Source organism: Squalius cephalus (genome assembly GCF_949319135.1).
Source record: "Squalius cephalus genome assembly, chromosome: 13".
In the NCBI taxonomy this organism is placed as follows: Eukaryota; Metazoa; Chordata; class Actinopteri; order Cypriniformes; family Leuciscidae; genus Squalius; species Squalius cephalus.
Window position 1 is genome coordinate 20634388 of NC_137134.1, and position 19172 is coordinate 20653559.

Below are 19172 nucleotides of genomic sequence, written 5' to 3' on the forward strand. Positions count from 1 at the left end.
TTTTCTGTTCAACTGTTGTTAATTGTTTTGAAACCAACATACAAAATTGCGCAATTTAATTTTGACTGAAAACCTTACTGAGGTATGGACCTCATTCACAACAGCGCCATCTTTGATTTTTTAACGGGAATGAAAGCGAGGCTGAGAGAGGGATGCATCTCTTCAGTGGGTTCGGGCTGTACTGTTATTTAATGCGTTTCTGGATTGTTCTGCTGACAAAACACTGCAAAAATATCTTTCCAAAAAAATTCAGTTGACAAAAAAACTCCAGACAACATGAGCTGTGGAAAATTATAAGTGATCTAGGAGCTTTATAGAGCAGATGTCATTGAAAGCCTCGCTTTCATACCGGTCATGGCGCTGCTCTAAATAAGGTCTATAGACCATGTGATAACTAGTCTTATCTAGATAGATAGGTCACATAGACTATTTTCCAGAGAGTACCACAGGAAAACCAGGAGGTAGGACAACATCTCTATGGTAACCAGCGGCATCTTGGCAGGGAAAAGGTCTGTGTGGGTCAGTTAACCAGGGTAATATGATTTGCCATGCAGCAGTGTGCTTTAATTCGATCCCTATCAGAGCTCCCTTCCCTCTTGCATTTGTACAAAGACCCTTCTATAATGGCATCAAATCACATAAAATCACTGCGTCATCCGGCTCATGAGAAAGGTACATCTCCAAATGCTCTTTCAGTAAACAGCTTTCAAGCTTCACACAAAGACATCATAAAACAATCCGTTTGATCATGCTAATTGCACAGAAATGTTTGTTTTGATGCTCCATAGTGGCAGAATACTGAGATATGATGTGAAATGAAAAGTCCTTGTGTAATTTTATGGTTTGTCACATGGATATAGGCATACGAGCAATGCTCCAACAAACAAGTGTCACCACCAAAAGTGACTCACTGCCTTGTTTTGCTTATCGGGTTCATCTTCCATTATTGGAGCTGGCAGAGGTTAGCAAAAGATATTAGAATTCATCAGCTGTGGCAAAGCGTATTATAAGCTTGAAGGAACAGGGAGCGGAAAGGCCTAGACTGCTTTTTGACTGCGTGTGATTTGATTTTATGCTCAGTATTCAGTAAAATAGTGAAAAATGCTGACATGCATTACATTTCATAACACTAACCAGTTAATGGAAATGCAATCAGAGTATTCATGAAAGTAATCACCTGTTCCTTTGTTCGTGTAACATTTCAAATGACTGAAAAAAATCTGACAGACAGGAGGAGGATCCTAAGCCATATTTAGGGAGCTTTATAACACACCTTATCAACCACTGTACCATTGATTTCAGAAGGATGTTTTGCACTGGAAATCCCCACTCAGATTTGGAAACACATTTCTGCCACACGATTTGGTAGATCATAATTATGACATACAAAGTCATATCTATGAGATGAAAAGGGAAATGTTCATAATAATAATGACTTATGTCATGACATAAGTCATAATTATGAAATAAAAAGTCAAAATTATGATATACTAAATCATAATTATGAAATAAAGTCAAAATTATGATATACCAAGTCATAATTATGAGATAAAGTCAATTATTGCATTAAGTCAAGTACGACAAGTTGAAATTGAGATAAGAACAGATAAAAACAGATAACATAATTATGAGATAAAGTCTATTATGACAAGACAGGATTTTGGCATAATAATGACTTGACATATGTCAAGTCATAACTAAGAAATAAAAAGTAGAAAGGATGACATACTAAGTTGTAATTATGAGATAAAGCCAAAGTCATGGCATGAAGTCAATTATGAATAATGAAATTGATACACGAAGACAAAATTATGAGAAAACGTTGAAATGAGTCATAATTATAGATAAAAAAGTCAGTTATGACAAGTCAAAATTGACAAGTCATGACTTAGCATGTCATCATTTCTACTTTTTATTTCATAGTTATGACACCATAAGAGGTAATTATGAGAAAATGAGTCAATTACGACAAATCGAAATTAAGTCATTACAAAATTGACTCTAATTATGAGATAACGTCAATTATGTCAAAATATTTTGACTAATTACACTAAAACTTTTTGTCATGACTTTTTATGCCATAACTATAACTTAAAGCACAATTTATTTTCTTGTGGCAAATGTGGCTGAAATGGACACAAAAAGTCAAAATTGACCAAAACATGTTTTTTTTTCTTATGTGGCAAAAATGGGCTTCCATTCTCAGAAAAGTGTTTATTCAATTGAACTTCATTAGCTTAGTGTCCAATGCTAATTTGGTTTCTGCAACATCCAGCTTTTTTCCCCCTCCTGTTTAAATGAGGTATTATTCTTCGGTTCTCCAGCTGGTCTTGTTAAGATACCAGGCATCTCAAAGAAAGCTCGTTAAGATGCCATTAACAGTAATTGGACCAAACGAGGAAGATTCAGGACCGACGGAGTGTCGTCAACCTGCACCCTTTCCTTGGCCGCTGTTTATGCGGCATGTTATGGATGCACTTGGTTACACGACATCCTGTTTGAGTGATTTAATATTTCAACATGTTCAGTGGAGCAAGGATCCTCCCACGGAGAATGCTGGGTCAAACTAAATATGCCAAAAGGCGGAAAACAAGTTAAAAGAGTGGGCGGAATTGAATGAAGGTGCGTAAAGTAAAACAAAGCAGTGGTGTTGGAAAATCACTGATTGTATACAACATTGACCATTTCTCTAAACGATCCAGTGAAACTAGACAACATCGGTCAGGGTAAGATGAACAGCACATCGGAAGAACTTCCACATGTGTGTGAGATCGTATCGGAAAAGAAAGTTTGACAATGTCTTGCCTTCGCAGGTCTGGAGCGGCTAAGTTTCTGCGAACGGTCCCAGAAAAGCAGTTGAAGCCAATAAATTTGCCTGTAAACTGCACTCATACAAAGGCTCCAAAATGTATTCAGACACTTGACACACCTAAAAATGTTATTAAATGCAAAATCAATCATCACAAAATAAACGGACACAAATTGCAGTGTATCCTCCTTTTTATCACATTTTCTTCTTTATAAAACATTTTTTGATAAAAGAAAAATTCTGAATTGAACACTGAACAAGCAACTTAAAACAAACAAAATGTCCAATTTGGTTCATAGTGCAAACATACAAAACTTTAGCATTGTGTATGCAAATATATAAAAATAAAGAACAATCTGCTGCTGGAGAGGCATTACGATAAAACGAACAAGAGATATATCTGCTCTGACTTGTCCTTATGTGTCCTCCGCTGCTTTTATTATATCATTTGATATATTTCTAGGATGTTGCAGCCAAAGAAATGAAAGAACAGAAGTTACTGAACATAACGAAAGTCCAAAATAGGTTCTGAAGCCATCACGCACCGCCTCTGGCTGGTCAGACTGTGTGGTTGGAGCGCCACTGTAGGATGTTGGCTCCGGCAGACAGGCGCGCAGCTGGCGTCAGGGATAACGGAGATGTGTGCTGCCGGAACGGAGTGTGTGGACCCTGTCCCACCGGGACTGGACTGCTTAAAAATTGCATCATGAATTGGGAAAACGGGGGCTGGACCGGATAGACTGGTACACCTGGAAAAACTAGGAAAACTGAGCAGTGATTTGCATCAAAAGCAAACAGTAGATTGGAATTTCAAATGTACATTTACATATATATTTGTTTTTCATTATTAAATCGCACTAAATGAACATGTTAAATTGATAGCCCTAATATATATATATATATATATAATTACACATATACGATTTTTTTTGCTTTGTAGTGATGTGCTTTACCTGGATAAATGCAGTTTATCTGGATCGGGTCAGAGGTGCGGGGGTTGGTGCATGTGGTTGAGACGGGCTGCGGTTTAGCTGAAGAGAGACACATCTGCAGTTCACTCACTGTTTCTTGGACAGGTGGAGGAGACACAATCTCAGGCTATGTAAAAAAAAAAACACAAAAACATGAATCCTATTAAACTAACACAATGTCTACAACAGACGCAAGCAGCACGACCTGACAAAAGCAAATAGAACCCATTGTAATCAGTGATGCTGAGCAACGCGACAAATTCATGACTGCGAACTGATGCCCCGTTCTATTTAAACGCTTGTGCTACTTGAACAAATGAATTTGCAACAGCAGCTTTGTTGAGTCTGGTGTGGACAGCTTATAGCTGTGTTGCGGCACGACGCAACAACGGTTGTGTACGGTGTAGACATTTTTTTTAAAGTGTTTAAAGGACCACCTTAATTTAAAGGTGCAATATGTAATATTGACAGCTAGCAGTTGCACTGGGTACTGCAATCTAAATGCAAAATATAGGAGAGGGTTGTTTCCCCCACCCCCTCCTCCTCAGACTCAACACTCATGCGGGTTGCAAGATTGAGGACACGTAACATGAGCGAGCGCAATTGACAATGGAAGGCGATGAGACTTTCACTGTGAGTTGACTGATCCGCTTTTAAAATGCTCCCGTTCATAGAGATTTTTAGATGGATGCAAGGCTTTTTAGTTTGGGTAGAATCTGCGATCTCTGACGTAGTTTGTTTGCTGACTTCCATGACTGCAATACACAGATTTCCACCAACTGGCAACCCGGGGTGTCGAAATACTATTGGGTAATTTGGCAGTAGGCGTGATATCACAGACCAAAACGAAACCGACATTCCGACACGGACTTCAAGCATTTTTGATGTTATAGGCCCAATAAGAAAATTTGGCCGATATATTAAAGCCGATTAATAATGGATTTTTTCCTTCGGCTGAGACACTTCAGATGCACACTGTTCACCATGATGGTTTTAAATTGCTTGAAATATGAGTGTAACATACACAACATGTTAAGTGTAACATACACAGCACAAGTCTGTCATATAGGCCACATACAATTACCCTGGTAATCCAGAGTTCTGGTATAGGCGGGCCAGAGGCGAGCTGAACAGATGACGACAGCTCTGTGACGTCGAAGTCATTAGTAAACATTGCAAGATGCCTATGGATGAATACCAGTTGTTTGAAACGGCTTTGGCCGCTACAATGAACGAGTTAGACTTGGCTTTTTCTCTAAAAGAGGAACAGAAGACGGCGCTTGAATCATTCCTTTGCAAGAAGGACGTTTTTGCTGTTTTGCCGACCGGATACGGTAAGAGTGTTATCCAATTGCGTGCTGTGAGATTTTCAATTGCATGCTTGGTGCCGCCCCTCGAGCTGGCCGATTTTCATTAGTCGACGCCAGACCATTAATCTTTTAGATTTAGGTCTGGATTTCCAGGCTAACATACAATTATAATGAGAACATCATAATTGTGTAATTTGGACGTGGTTTTAATTGTCAGACTTTTGTTTTTTTTCCAATCAGACTCTCAATTTATATAAAAATTTGGATTTAGATTGATCGGCCAATACATCAGTTATCAGCTTTCAAAAATAAAGAATTATTTCCAAAATGTTCATATTAGTGCATCCCTAATGATGTATTTTATGTTGTAGAATAAAATGTAAATATATTTGAGAATTGGACCTTAAACTAAAGTGTGACCAAAGTCTTCTTTTTTTTTTTTTTTTTTAAGTATTATATTAAGTATTATAGCAAGTATTGAATATTTCAACATATTTTCAATAATAACAATATAATAAGACTATTGGCAGGTATTTTAGCACTTATTTTAACAAAGAAATGGCAACTGCGTATTTATAAGCTAGATTCTGAAATTTCATCCTGCAAATAGCTGAAAATGACTATTGCACGCCTCTTGTAGAAACTTGCCTTTTCCGATGAACCGTTCAGTTGAATGATTAAGCAGATGAACCTCTGCGGAGAGGCTAATTAACATTCTCATCTAATCAGCACACAATTAAGATCAACTGCCTCCCAAAGGGCTCAGCGGGAGAACGGGGCTGTAATGGGGAACAATACGTCAGGAGATTAAATCTCCAGACGCGCAGCACAGCACCTCGTGTCATTCTGAGCGACGACTGTGTGCTAAACGCCATGACTGAGGAATGAAATGCTGAATCCTTTCATGAGCAGATTTTACCTCCAAAAACATTTGACAATCAAAAGCTGTCGTGTCATGCCTATTGTGTACGAGATGGCGTTCTTACTTTCGATTCGTCTTCTGTCTTGACGTCAGGTTCATGTTTCGTCTTATCTGTTTTGTCCTCTGCTGTCCACCCTTGATCCCATTCACTGCAGCATAATGGGTTTTTACCCTGCACAGCCTCGGACAGATTTACTTTTTCACTCTGAAAGAAGATCTGAGGTTTAAAGAAACAAATTAAAAATATTATTGTACATACGTGGAATAAGACTCACTTGAGCCTCAGTGTTGACGTCAGGAACATTTATACACTCGAGGGGAGGAAGGTCCAGGCTTGGTTCTACATCAATGGAGAAGTTGGTTTCTACATTTTCAGAGCTGGAACCCTGGAAAGAACAAACCAGAGTTCAAAATGAAGGCTCGCAAATTACTTTGGTCACTTGGCCACAAACTTAATTAGAAAGTTACTGCAATATAATAGATTAGTTTTAATTAAATTGACAACTGCTTGCCTCACATTTGGAACTTGTATGGATCTAAATAAACAAATGCTAAATGCTAATCAAACATAAATTCGAGAGTGGCAATCATTAGCTATATTATTAGATGTTGTTTTGTGTGAAAATGGCCAGATGGAAGAAGCTGTCCTCTGCAACCAAGGGAGATATTGTTAAAATTGCTAAATCTGGTCAATCGGTTTAAGAAACAGAACCTCAGATACTTTGATCTCCTGAGAAACACATACTGCCATTTGTCTCCACACCCCACAGAGTGAAGTTGCGGGAAAGCTTCTTTCCCTCCAGTCCTTCATTCACATTTGTTCCTTCTCCCCCACTTCCTTCACTTTACACATTCTTCTCTTCACTTAGAAAGATTATATAAAAATTACAATGTTCAATGTCAATACAAGTGAATTAACAGTCATGTTTGGTATCATTTAAAATTGTGTGACTGGTACAATGGTCTCATCTCCACAGAAGTAAACCAAATTGTAATAAGGATGAGAGATACTTTGCTTATTGGGTGTGCACTTTTTCCCAGGGTCCTTCATCCAAACTACCTAAAGACACTCAGCATCATGTATTTTTCTAATGTCAGGTAACTTATACATCTTTTCTCATTATCTCTGAGCATTTGATGTTATTGTATTGATTATCTTTGAATTGATTATGTAATTGTAACCTGACTAATAATAAATTGTAACATTTGGATTTATTCCGACTTACTCTGAAATTCTTAACTCTAGTAGATTACGTTAAGTCCATAACACTACAATTCTACGATCAGCTTAGGTGGAGCAGAGGAGCACACTGACTGAAATTTCAGAGATCCGACTAACACATCGGCATAGCCAATGTATACTTAGAACTTCCGATTACATAACTCGCACTACTTGAGTAAAAACTGATATACGTCCCTTAAACAGCACCCATAGGACCCATAATATTCCTCCATTTACAGCCTCAGCAGACAGACCTGCCCTCCATCGGCACAGTTGAAGGGCACTGTAATTCACAGAGAGCTTGCGACCCATCAGCGCTGTATAATGACACTGAAAGCTTGATTAAAGGTACCGTTTGAGAGGAGCATGGATAGCCATTTCCCTGAGAGCGGATCTCTATATCCGGAGAACACGTGGAGGGTGTGAGAGACTCCTTTACATCATCGATCTGATCATCTCCGAGGTAAGACGTCAATGGATTGAACTGCCCTGACACCTAAAAAGCCAAACGAGAAGAAACAAGCAACCACTGGAGATCAGATTTTAATCAGGTCTACGGTAAGTGGGTATAAAAGAAGATTTGTGTCCAGACCAATCCGTAAGCGGTAATGCAGGGAAGGGCGTGGCCCTCTTTCTGTAGGGCGGAGTGAACGTAAACATCCTCCTCCGTGTTGGTGTCGCACAGGAAGAGCAACAGGAAGTTGTTCTGGTAGCTGTGAATGGCGGCCACCAGAGTGCGCTCACAACACATCCTCTGGAAAGAGCTGATAGCACTCTGAGTCCAAATGCTCTGAGAAGAAAGCCAAGACATGTTTCTAGTGTTGTTTCAAATACAGACTGGATCAACACTACAGAATGAAAAAACAAACATACAACACAACAATTGTATTCAGATTCAAAAATAAATGACTTGTGTTGCAGGTCTTTTAATGAATCGTTCAAAAAGACTCATACGTCCGAAGTCGAATATTTCCCTACCATATACTATACTACAGTATACTATACATGGGCAAATACATTGTATAGGCGAAAAGTGCTACTTCTGCAGAGATTCTGAAGTGCGCATACGATGGACCCTTAATATCCCATGAGACCACGGGAGGGGATTTATGAATGTCAGTGAAGTGACACAACAGATGCTGTAAGTTATTTTCAGTTTTATTTTTACTTTAAAGGTTGTCTAAGCGATCCTGTGAGACGTTTCTTCTTGTTGACATTCGAATTATTGTCAAACAAAACGGAGGCTAGCTAGACCCTCCCTCCTCCTCATCCGCGCACTAACCCCCGAACCCCACCCCCACATCATTCTTGTCGGTTATTGGCTGGAACAGTTTGTTATGTTTCGTGCTGCGGGTCGCTCTGTTTGTTGCTCAGTTTGTTTTTGTTGCAGTTTGTGGAGCCTGTGGTGTCTACAGAGACCGCGTTTTTTTTACAGTGTGTTCAGGGGACAGGCAGCTTGCGGATAGTGAGGAGATGTTTGCGGTATGTGACAAAAAATGTTTTGGCCTAAAAAACGCGTGACATGACTTAGAGCACCTTTAAGTTTTGATAATTTTGTCATGCGCTTTTGTCAGTTTTTTGTCACTTTGTAATATATTTTTATTATAGCTTTAATTTATTTAAGTTTTTTGAGTAATATTTATATTTTATTTGAGATTAATTTCAATTAACAAAAACAAATTTTAATAGTTTTAGTTAAAGGAGAACTCCGGTCAATTTTAACATTGAGCTCATTTTTTTGTAAATTTGGAGTGCTGTCAATACAGAGAACAACGACAAAAATCGGTGTTGCCTACACCGAGTTATCCTCTTTTTAAAATTTGCACCCTGTTGACTTCAATGGGGCAATATTTAAACCTGCTTTTAGCCTCTTAACATCCTTGATGTGTCATTACAAGTGCACAGGTCATGTGAGTGATTCCTTCTGAGTGAACACGAGTGAATCTGACTGCAGTAGATGTGAAAGAAATGGATAAAAATGATGTTATTTAAGCCAGCGCAAATACCTGTATTTACATCCTGTTTTCGGTTGAAGTCCAAAGTAGTCGATTGCCGAGTTCACGCGCGTGATCATAGGTAACTAAACCTATGCGCGTGAACTCGACAATCAATTACTATGGCCTTCGACCGAAAACAGGATGTAAATACAGGTATTTGCGCTGGCTTAAATAACCATTTTTATCCATTTCTTTCACATCTACTGCAGTCAGATTCACTCGTGTTCACTCTGAAGGAATCACTCACATGACCTGTGCACTTGTAATGACACATCAAGGATGTTAAGAGGCTAAAAGCAGGTTTAAATATTGCCCCATTGAAGTCAACAGGGTGCAAATTTTAAAAAGAGGATAACACGGTGTAGGCAACACCGATTTTTGTCGTTGTTCTCTGTATTGACAGCACTCCAAATTGACAAAAAATTAACAATAAGAACACTTCTTACCGTGATGGGCCGAACTCCAGCTAACATTGCTGGGACAGCCTGAGCAGGGAGGTCAGCGTAACAAGCTCTGGAAAGATTTTCGGATTATACAGAGCAGCAGAGATACAAACATATGTCCATATGTCCAACTTTAATTTATACTACTACAAATTTGATTTATAACAAATAATGAATTTACTTGAGAAATCTGAGGCTGTTTCGTTCCACTTTTGTGATGTCTCCGAAGTCGACGTAGTACACCTTTACTTCAGTATCACTGAACACCTCGTGGATCACCACACGGTAGAACCACATGTCTCTTGGGGCCACACAGCACACCTGACCCGGCCGCACATAGGCGTCAGGCAGCCTGTATCTCTCCGCCACATCTGGGTAGGAGTAACAGCTCCTGGAAACAGGAATTTGGCATGATCGGAATGACACGCTATGCAATCCCAGCCCAAATAATTATGAAACTAGCCACCGAGATACCTCATTTCAATCATCATGTTCTCCAGGGCTCTGGCCTCCTTGTTTTGGCTGAAGCGGATGTAGAAGTGGCTGGGTGACTCCGCCTGCTCCACCAGGACTGGCACCAGCTCTCTCTCTCTCCGACGATTGGGCGGCTTCAGCTTCTGGCAGCGCACCGCGTCTGGAGGAACCGCTGAGACATGACTCACCATCAACTCTGGGAAAAGATCCCCCATCTACAACAAACAGTCACACACACATTGATTTTTTTGTTTTAGCATATAGAGAGATCTATCTATCCTTACATTTTAATTTTATTTTTTAGTATACAGATATCCATCTATATACAGTATATAATTTTTTTGTTATATAATTATTTTATTATGTAACATATAGGTTATTTACCTTAGTTTATATTATGAATATAAATTTTACACACATATATATAATATATATAATGTAAGATTGTATGTTTTGGTTTATAATATAATTTGCAGCATATAATACAACATATAATGCCAGATATACACATTAGGTTACATAATGTAAAAATATATCTTTTGAAAAAATAAAGTATTCATCCATACTATGTAGTTAGTAGTGCGGTCAAATCGACAAATCACATCTTACATAAGTTTGTAAATATATAGTGTGTGTATATACTTCAGATGCAAAAACCTCTAAGTCCATCTGACATTTTTCTTTTAAATGAGCATTTTTATGTTTTTAATTTTACACTTAGTGACATTTTTGAAAATAAGGCATTTCAATAACTAACTAAACCTTTTTATTGTCATTAAAGTGAAATTTCTGAACCCAAACATAGGAGCCTGATGAAAATCCTAATTTAAAAGAAAAATGTCAGAGGTTTTTGCATCTGAAGTCTTCAGATATAAAAGTTTGTGTATATATATATATATATATATACACAAACTTTTATGTTATATGCAATTAATCAATTGACAGCACTAACACCAATTTTATGCATTTATTTAAATTAAATATCGACATTACAAAAGTGCAACTCAGAGTTTACTGTAGGGGATGATTAATCTGAGAAGGAAAGATAATGGATTATCACTAATGGCTCTTAACCTGATGGATGGTTTTATTGGTGACTCTGAGCTCAACGTCAGACTCTTGAGGGTCCGTGGATTGCTCCATCTCTTCGCGCTCCCAGGCAGATTCTGCATAGCTCAAGTAATAGGCCTTGCTGGAGGGATTCTGTGATTCGTCCGTCGGACTGGGGGTGGTGCCGTGACCCGGGGATAATTCTTGCAAAAGGAATACATCACAATCAAAGTCTCATTAAAGGTGATCAATGAATCTGAAGCACTCGTTTGTTTTGTTCCAATCCATATGACACAAATAAGAAAGGGGAGTACCAGATTTACTGGGTTGTGTGTCGTTTGGTTTGAACTCCACGACCATCCAGTGGTTTTCACTCTCGTCAGCACCTCTTTGGATTGAAAATGTATCACTTAAAGCACCAACCATCTCAGTCACGCTCAGAAAGCCGCACTGGCTCACCGGCAACTCCTCACCATACATTCGCTAACAGCAAAAAAACAGACCACAAGTTAGAATAGTGCCATCTAGCAACTCAAAAATATAGCTGAGGATAAGATGCAAGATTCTGAACATCATGTCATGGTTTATTTTGCAAAAACTTCTGGCTGACCACATATTATACCTTAACAAAACAAAAACATAAAATGTCAATGCCCCAAAAAATAGGCTTCATTTTCTGCATGCAAAATACAAATTCTTAATTTCTTCTTCAGATATGAACTCAGATATGTTCTAGACAGGCTTTGTGATAATACCTTGTATTCTGAGGGTAGATTGTGAATGGAGATCCCATTGCCATTTTCAGCTACAACCTAAAATAAGATCTATATCTCATAAGCCACGGTGAAAATATGAGACAAGAAAGGCTGAGTTTTTAAGCAGTTATGTCTGACCTTCCGTAGCTTATCTTTCAGTTCGCGGCTGACGGTGCCAGCGGTGCCCTTCTCGAGAATCTGCTGTCTGAGCTCCTCCTCAAGCTGGAAGAAGATTTACCCCGACAGTATTGATTTATTTATAGCACAATTATAGCGAAATAGCGCACTTATTTCACACAAAGCGCTTAGACAATATCCAAACCTTAAAAATGGTTTCTTCAAAAGAGTGCTCTTTCTTCACAGGCTCTGGTTTAGGAACAGCAGGGGACAATGGTGAACTTTGCTGGTCCCTTTCTGGCGGTGAAGTTGCTTTAAGACTGAATCCCACCGGCTTCTGTTTTACCACCAAAGGAGGTGCCACTGCAAAATAAAATCAAGAGCAATCATCATGTAAAAGATCATCAAATTAGGCTTTCAATAGATTCCAAAATCATATACATACAACTCTTGGGAAGACTCGGCATCTGATTTTCGGTCTGATTTAGTGGCACTACGGAGCTTTTCAGAAGTAGTTGCGAGCCAGTGCGACTCTGCTGCATGATTATGAAATCCGTGGCAGCCGCCAGCATCTCGGATATGGAGTAGAAGCCGTATTGAGTGATCTGGAGCGGCTTTCCGAACTGCACCGTATACCTGTATTCCAGCTCCGATAATCTGACCGGCCCATGAGATAGTAATTGTTTTAGTTGGCTGCGCAGTTGAGCAGGCAGGGCGGGCTTTGCTGGGCCACGCCGAGGGAGAATAACGGGCTGATGCCGTGGGAAAGAGGTGTGGAAGTTCACCAGATTTCCCCTCCGATTGTTAACTTTGGGTTTGTGGTCCCGTTGCTTGGACACTAGCTCTTCGATGCCTTTAGTGGTCTCGTCTCCAATAGCTGCAAATGGATAAAACTTAACTACAGTACACAAAAATGACCTCAGTTTTGAAGTGACAGTTCAGTATGTTCTCAGTACAGCAAGGGGAAAAACAAAACAAAAAAGACATATATAAATATTTAATCTGTGGAACACAAACTGAGATTATTAGAAAAACAATAAAGTTCATATAATGCAAGTGGATGCAAAAACAATACAAAATGAATGACTAATCCCCAGTTGATGAATCAATGTCTTCTGAAGCGAAACAATAGGGGTGTGTGTGTGGGAAACATGCAAATCAGTTCTAGCCAACTGTCATACATGTGTTTGCTTGATGTAAACGTCAGCACATTGTGGATGCGTATTGTGAAACTCTGCGTCACTTCTTGCACGAGTTTCACAACGCACTAACATCACGCTTCACAACATGCTAGCATTTATGTCCAGCGAATGCACGTTTGACAGTTGGCCTGAAGCAATGGTTTATAGTTTTAAATATTAGTACTTTTCTCACTTAAAATCTCTGCTTGTGTTCCAGAGAAGAACTAAAGTCATATACATCTGAGACAGCATGAGGGTGAGTAAATGAGAGCATTTTAATTTCTTGGGTGGAATATCCCTTTCACAGATTTCAAGTCAAAACAAAGCAAAAGTATTGATGACTCATCTTGCACTTAGGGGCGTATTCAAAAGTTTGTCCAATCAAATGCTCTCTAGACTGAGAAAGCCCCTCCCCTTAATACCAAGCGCTTCTGAATATCAATAGCAAGTCGTAAATCATACAAATGGTGTCTTCAAGATGTTTTAGCATTAATATATACACAGTATAGACATTCTCTAGGCCATAAACAATGATTTCCCAGCTAACAAAAGGGTTGAAATACTGAAATCACCTTTTAAAATGATGCTGCCATCAAGGTGGTACTCCAAGTGCACAACATCCGGCATTTCCTTGACCATATCCAAAACATTTCTGAATCCCAGTAACCTGAGGGGAATGGGGAAGCCCAGCATGGTCTGGTAGTCTCTCTTGAGTTGCTCAGGGGTCAAGCCACGCTTTGCTGAGATTAAGAGAGACCGGACGTCCTTCTTCAAACCCGCGAGGAGCTGATCTTGGGTCATTCTGACAGCTACAAACATAATTTACTTACTAACAGCTGACAGAAACATAACAGTTTTAAAGTTAATATTAGTTCATCATGATGTCAACACACGAGTTAACCAACTGCGAAATAATAACAGACCAACAACAACAAAAAAACACTGTTCATTGTTATTTTAGCCTATTGACAACATTGCTTTAACTTTAATTTATACAATTTATATGTCTTTTATTGTGGTTTATGGACAAGTGATTACCTTTTGAGCAAGATAAACACGTTTTCTCGTTCGGTGCAGATCACGCGACAGGCCGCGTTTTAAAAAAATGAGAATTGTGTATCACACAGGTGCAGCGCATTGACGTCAATGGAGTGAAGTTTATGTCAAAAATATCCTCCGAGATGAACTTTTAAGAGTGCAGGTGAAAGTGTATTTCATTAGCGTCTCTGTGGGCAGATGCAGCTGACTCCGTGAGACACGTGCTTTATCAGCATGGGTTGAGCTGCTGCTGAGACCGCACATTCCGAGTTCACACATACCGGTAGCTTCAATCAATGTTTCTGTTGTATAGCCTACTTTTTCTTTATTTCACATGATTTTTTTTCCTACCAGATTGTGTAGTTTTCCATTTCTCTTAAATGAAATAAAAACTATACAAAATGTGCTACAAAAACTGCGGGAACCAGGTGCTAAAAACATGTTACAAGCATTTAATTTTTATTTTATTCAAAACGTCTTTTCATAAAAAAAAAAAAAAGATAATTATATTATTTGCAAATTTATATATAAATATAAACTGAAGCATTTTGCACAAAAAAAGAGGTCAGACTTGACACCATGTTGAAAATTACAATAATGTCAAGGTTTCAACTTGTTAAAAGCAATTACAGCTTGTAAAATGGGACTTTTCTAAGGATCCTACTTGTTCCACATAACCGCTGCAGATTGATATAAACGTTAATAGTGTCATTCCCAGTTTGAGGATGTGAACAGATCCGAATAGAACATCACGTGTTGTCATCTGGAGACTATGGTAATTATGTCAGGGCGTGAACATTGCGAATGCTGCTGCAGAGCAAGTACAGGAACTTGCTACTGCCAATACATATGCCATCATACATAAGTTCCGCTGCACAAATAGCATTTGTCAATTACCCATAGCAGATCTATACAGGTGGAGCTGGGGAGGTGGAGGGTTTTAGATGAACTCTGAAAACATGCTGCAAACTGCTATAGTGAATGGTAACCAGCCATTTAAATGTTTAGCAGCAAGCTCATTGGCTGCAGATGCGGCATGAACCAATCAGCTTGTGCCAAGTAGTTAACGTTGTAAATATCATCAGCTGCTTCAGCCTGTACTAGTTTCATGACAGACTAGGGATTTATTGTTTTAGTTGCTTGTTGTTTAATTTGTTTATATACTGTATACACACACACAACCTTGATATTACATTTTTCCTCAATTCTCAAATGAGACTTTTTTTTTTCTCTCAAAAACAATAAGGTCAGATCTCTGAACAGTTTCTTGTTTATATCAGATTTTATGTTAAATGTAAATGAACTAACTAATACATATATATAATAAGATTAAGTACTTTAAAATGCAACATTGTCATGTTTATATGTTAGTAGCATCACAATTTATATGAATTAGTCTTATATTGTTCTCTAAAATCATTCTAAATGGTAAAACCTTGAATATGAATACTTCAGTGCATGAATATATGCATGACCAGTAGTATTTCATAGATGATGTGCCAAAACAGCACAGTGTTTAAACTGAAATAGACATATTAACACTCTCGGACTGAGGATGCTACATCTGAAAGGGATGTGGTTTATGCTTGCCTGAGCTCTCCAGCATCAGGGGTGCTCAGCCAATCAGACGGCACTCCCGGTGTCTCCCTGCCTCTTAATTGGCTGACACTTCCAGCAAGAGTAGCTGATCTACGCATGGAGCCTGGGTTTATCAGGCAGCAGACAGAAGCAGGGCACACAGTCAGAAAAGAGAGAGCAATAATGTGTTTTTGCAGTGTATGCGGGACATAACACAGCAGCAGATGGAAGAAGAAAGGGAGCTGAGAAGAGAAGAAATAGAAAAAGAAATGAGAAGAGAGGAATTGGACTATGATGCACAAAACTCAGATGGGAGGAGATGGACAAAACATCTATTTTTCTGTTTACCTTAATGCCTTAAAAGTTTTTTAGTGTAAATAGTAGGCTACTTCTTAAAATCACCTGCCGTTTCGTTTGTGTGGACATTTGTAAATACTTCTCAAAAGCACCACTTTTGTTTCGTTTGTATGTGTATGTATGCACATTTTATAAGCACCTTTGTATTTTGCACTCTGATGTGAACTTAATATATAAAGTAATAGCTGTGCTATTATAACTGAGGCAAATGAAAATCATGGTTATTAAGGGGCACATTATCAAAAGCAAAATATACATTATTATAGTAATATATTATAGGGTAGAATGAGTACAGTTTACAGACAGACACTTTTTGCGTTTTGATTTTTCACACAAAAATGGAAGTGAATTTCCACGACATGCCACATGACATTACATTAGCTTGTAGACTAAGATATTATCAATCAATAATACCCATAAGTAGTTTATATTTTCCACAATTAGCTCATAAAAATAAGGTGTTTTTTGTCTCAATTTTGTCTCAACTGTACCCATATGTGGTACAGTTGAGACAGTACCATGGCACAGTTGAGACACCCATTTTTAATGATGTAAAGGTAACTAACCATTCATTGCAAACATAATGAATAAAAGACAAATAAAGAAAATAACAATTGGGCAACATGTTTGTTTATTCATCCATTTAAATTCATTCATTTTATTTAAATTAGCACTGGTTAAAATGTATAAAACATGAACAATATATTTAATATATTCATTAATAATACACAGTTTAAATATCACAAATATCAAATTTTATTTTCATTTGCGTCCTATGCTGGCTAATTACGACGTTTAACCTGTTATCATGTAACCTGTTACGCAGTGTTGACAGAACCGGGCTAATATGGTCATACTTCCTGGTTCTGGTAAGAGCTTGAGCTGCTGCGTTTTGGACCAGCTGTAGTTTGTTTATTAAGCGTGCAGTGCAACCCATAATAGCATTACAATAATCTAGCCTTGATGTCATGAACGCATGAACTAATTGTTCTGCATTTGTCAATGAGAGCATATGACGTAATTTAGATATCTTTTAAGATGGAAAAATGCAGTTTTCCAGATACTAGACACGTGACTTTCAAATGAAAGATTGGTATCAAAGAGCACACCCAGGTTCCTAACTGACGACGAAGACTTGACAGAGCAGCCATCAAGTGTTAGACAGTATTCTAGGTTATTACGTGAGGAAGTTTTTTGTCCAATAATTAGAATCTCTGTTTTTTCAGAATTAAGTAGTAGGTAATTACTAGTCATCCAATTTTTTATATCAGCTATGCATTCCGTTAATTTTGTGAATTGGTAAGTTTTGTCAGGGTGTGAAGAAATATCGATCAGCGTATCATCAGCATAACAGTGAAAACTAATTCCATGCTTCCTAATGATATCTCCTAAGGGTAGCATGTACAGAGTGAACAGCAACGGTCCTAGTACTGAGCCTTGTGGTACACCATACTGAACTTGTGATCTATAAGACATCTCTTCATTTACTGCTACAAACTGATAATGGTCAGATAAGTATGATTTAAACCATGCTAATGCAATTCCACTAATGCCAACATCATTTTCGAGTCTATGTAAAAGAATGTTGTGGTCAATAGTATCAAATGCAGCACTAAGATCGAGTAACACTAATAGTGAGATACAACCATGATTGGATGATAAGAGCAAATCATTTGTAACTCTAATGAGAGCTGTCTCAGTACTATGGTACGGTCTAAATCCTGACTGAAAATCCTCGCAGATATAATTTCTTTCAAAAAACGAACATAGTTGTGAGGATACTGCCTTTTCTAGTATCTTTGACAGAAAAGGTAGATTCGAGATCGGCCTGTAATTGACTAATTCTGTAGGATCAAGTTGCGTTTTTTTAACAAGCGGTTTAATCATAGCCAGCTTAAAAGTTTTTGGTACGTATCCTATTGACAAAGATGAATTAATGATAATAAGAAGAGGATCTATGACATCTTTAAGCATCTCTTTCAGTAGCTTAGTCAGTATAGGGTCTAACCTATGCAACAGTCATGTTGTCGATTTAGATGATTTAACAAGTTTAGTAAATTCTTCCTCTCCTATAGCAATGAATGAATCAAATTTTTCTTCAAGGAGACTACAATGCACTGCCTGATGCGATACTGTAGTAGACGGTTGCATAGTTATAATTTTCTCCCTGATATTATCAATCTTGTTTGTAAAGAAGTTCATAAAGTGATTACTACTGTGATGCTTGGAAACGTCTGGGGTTGAAGATTTATTTTTCGTTAGTTTAGCCACTATTTCAAATAAATACCTAGGGTTTTGTTTATTTTCTTCTAATAGGTTTGAAAAATAAGCAGATCTAGCAGCTTTTAAAGCCTCTCTGTAAGTTATCGAGCTCTCTTTCCATGAAATGCGAAATACCTCTAGTTTTGCTCTTTCTTCCAGTTGCGCTCCATTTTTCTGGCTGCTCTCTTAAGGGCCCAAGTGTGCTCGTTGTACCACGGCGTTGGACTATTTTCTTTAAGTGCAACAGAGCAGCTGTGTCTAAAGTGCTGAAAAAGAGAGAGTTAAAAGTTTCTGTCGCAATATCTAGTTCTTCTAAGCTATGATCAGGAAGATCATTAATAAAGCAATCTTTAGTGGCAGAAGTGATCGGTCTAACATACTTGTAACATGGAGTCGGCTTTGCAGCCTTGGCTAAATGAAGTTTACACAAGACTAGATCTGAGAAATGATCTGAGATGTCATCGCTCTGCTGCAGAATTTCAACGGCATCAACACTGATTCCATGTGATAATATTAGATCTAGAGTATGATTACGACAATGTAATCCTGACACGTGTTGTCTAAGTCCAGTAGAGTTCAGAATGTCTTTAAATGCCAATCCCAATGCATCTTTTTCGTTATCTACATGTATATTAAAATCACCAACAATTAGGACTTTATCTGTAGCCAGTACTAACTCTGATAGA

The 19172-nt window shown here is 38.2% G+C and overlaps 1 protein-coding gene across 4 annotated transcripts; it reads right to left on the reverse strand.

Moving 5' to 3' along the window:
- Positions 1-3087: 3087 nt before the first annotated feature.
- Positions 3088-15235, reverse strand: tdrd5 (tudor domain containing 5). Of its 4 annotated transcripts, none has more exons than XM_079891457.1 (17): positions 15187-15235; positions 13824-14060; positions 12516-12947; positions 12276-12433; positions 12092-12175; positions 11954-12010; positions 11513-11681; positions 11223-11401; positions 10149-10363; positions 9856-10065; positions 9678-9744; positions 7827-8024; positions 7587-7730; positions 6288-6398; positions 6077-6217; positions 3763-3907; positions 3088-3567 (listed from the first exon to the last, which is right to left on the reverse strand). In XM_079891457.1, exons 1-17 carry the CDS (start codon positions 15188-15190, stop codon positions 3368-3370), a joined length of 2751 nt encoding a protein of 916 aa, XP_079747583.1. In that variant the 5' UTR covers positions 15191-15235; the 3' UTR covers positions 3088-3367. The 4 variants fall into 4 exon arrangements, with proteins under 4 accessions (XP_079747583.1, XP_079747582.1, XP_079747584.1 ...); XM_079891456.1 differs by having other exon boundaries at positions 3088-3576; XM_079891458.1 differs by lacking the exon at positions 15187-15235 and adding an exon at positions 14290-14567 and having other exon boundaries at positions 3088-3576.
- Positions 15236-19172: the final 3937 nt, after the last annotated feature.

Excerpts from the sequence above, each read along its gene's own strand:
- tdrd5 (XM_079891456.1), bottom strand. Across the intron at positions 12,176-12,275 it reads TTGAAGAAACCATTTTTAAG|CTTGAGGAGGAGCTCAGACA; the intron begins GTTTGGATATTG and ends ATCTTCTTCCAG. Across the intron at positions 12,011-12,091 it reads TGAAAGATAAGCTACGGAAG|GTTGTAGCTGAAAATGGCAA; the intron begins GTCAGACATAAC and ends ATCTTATTTTAG.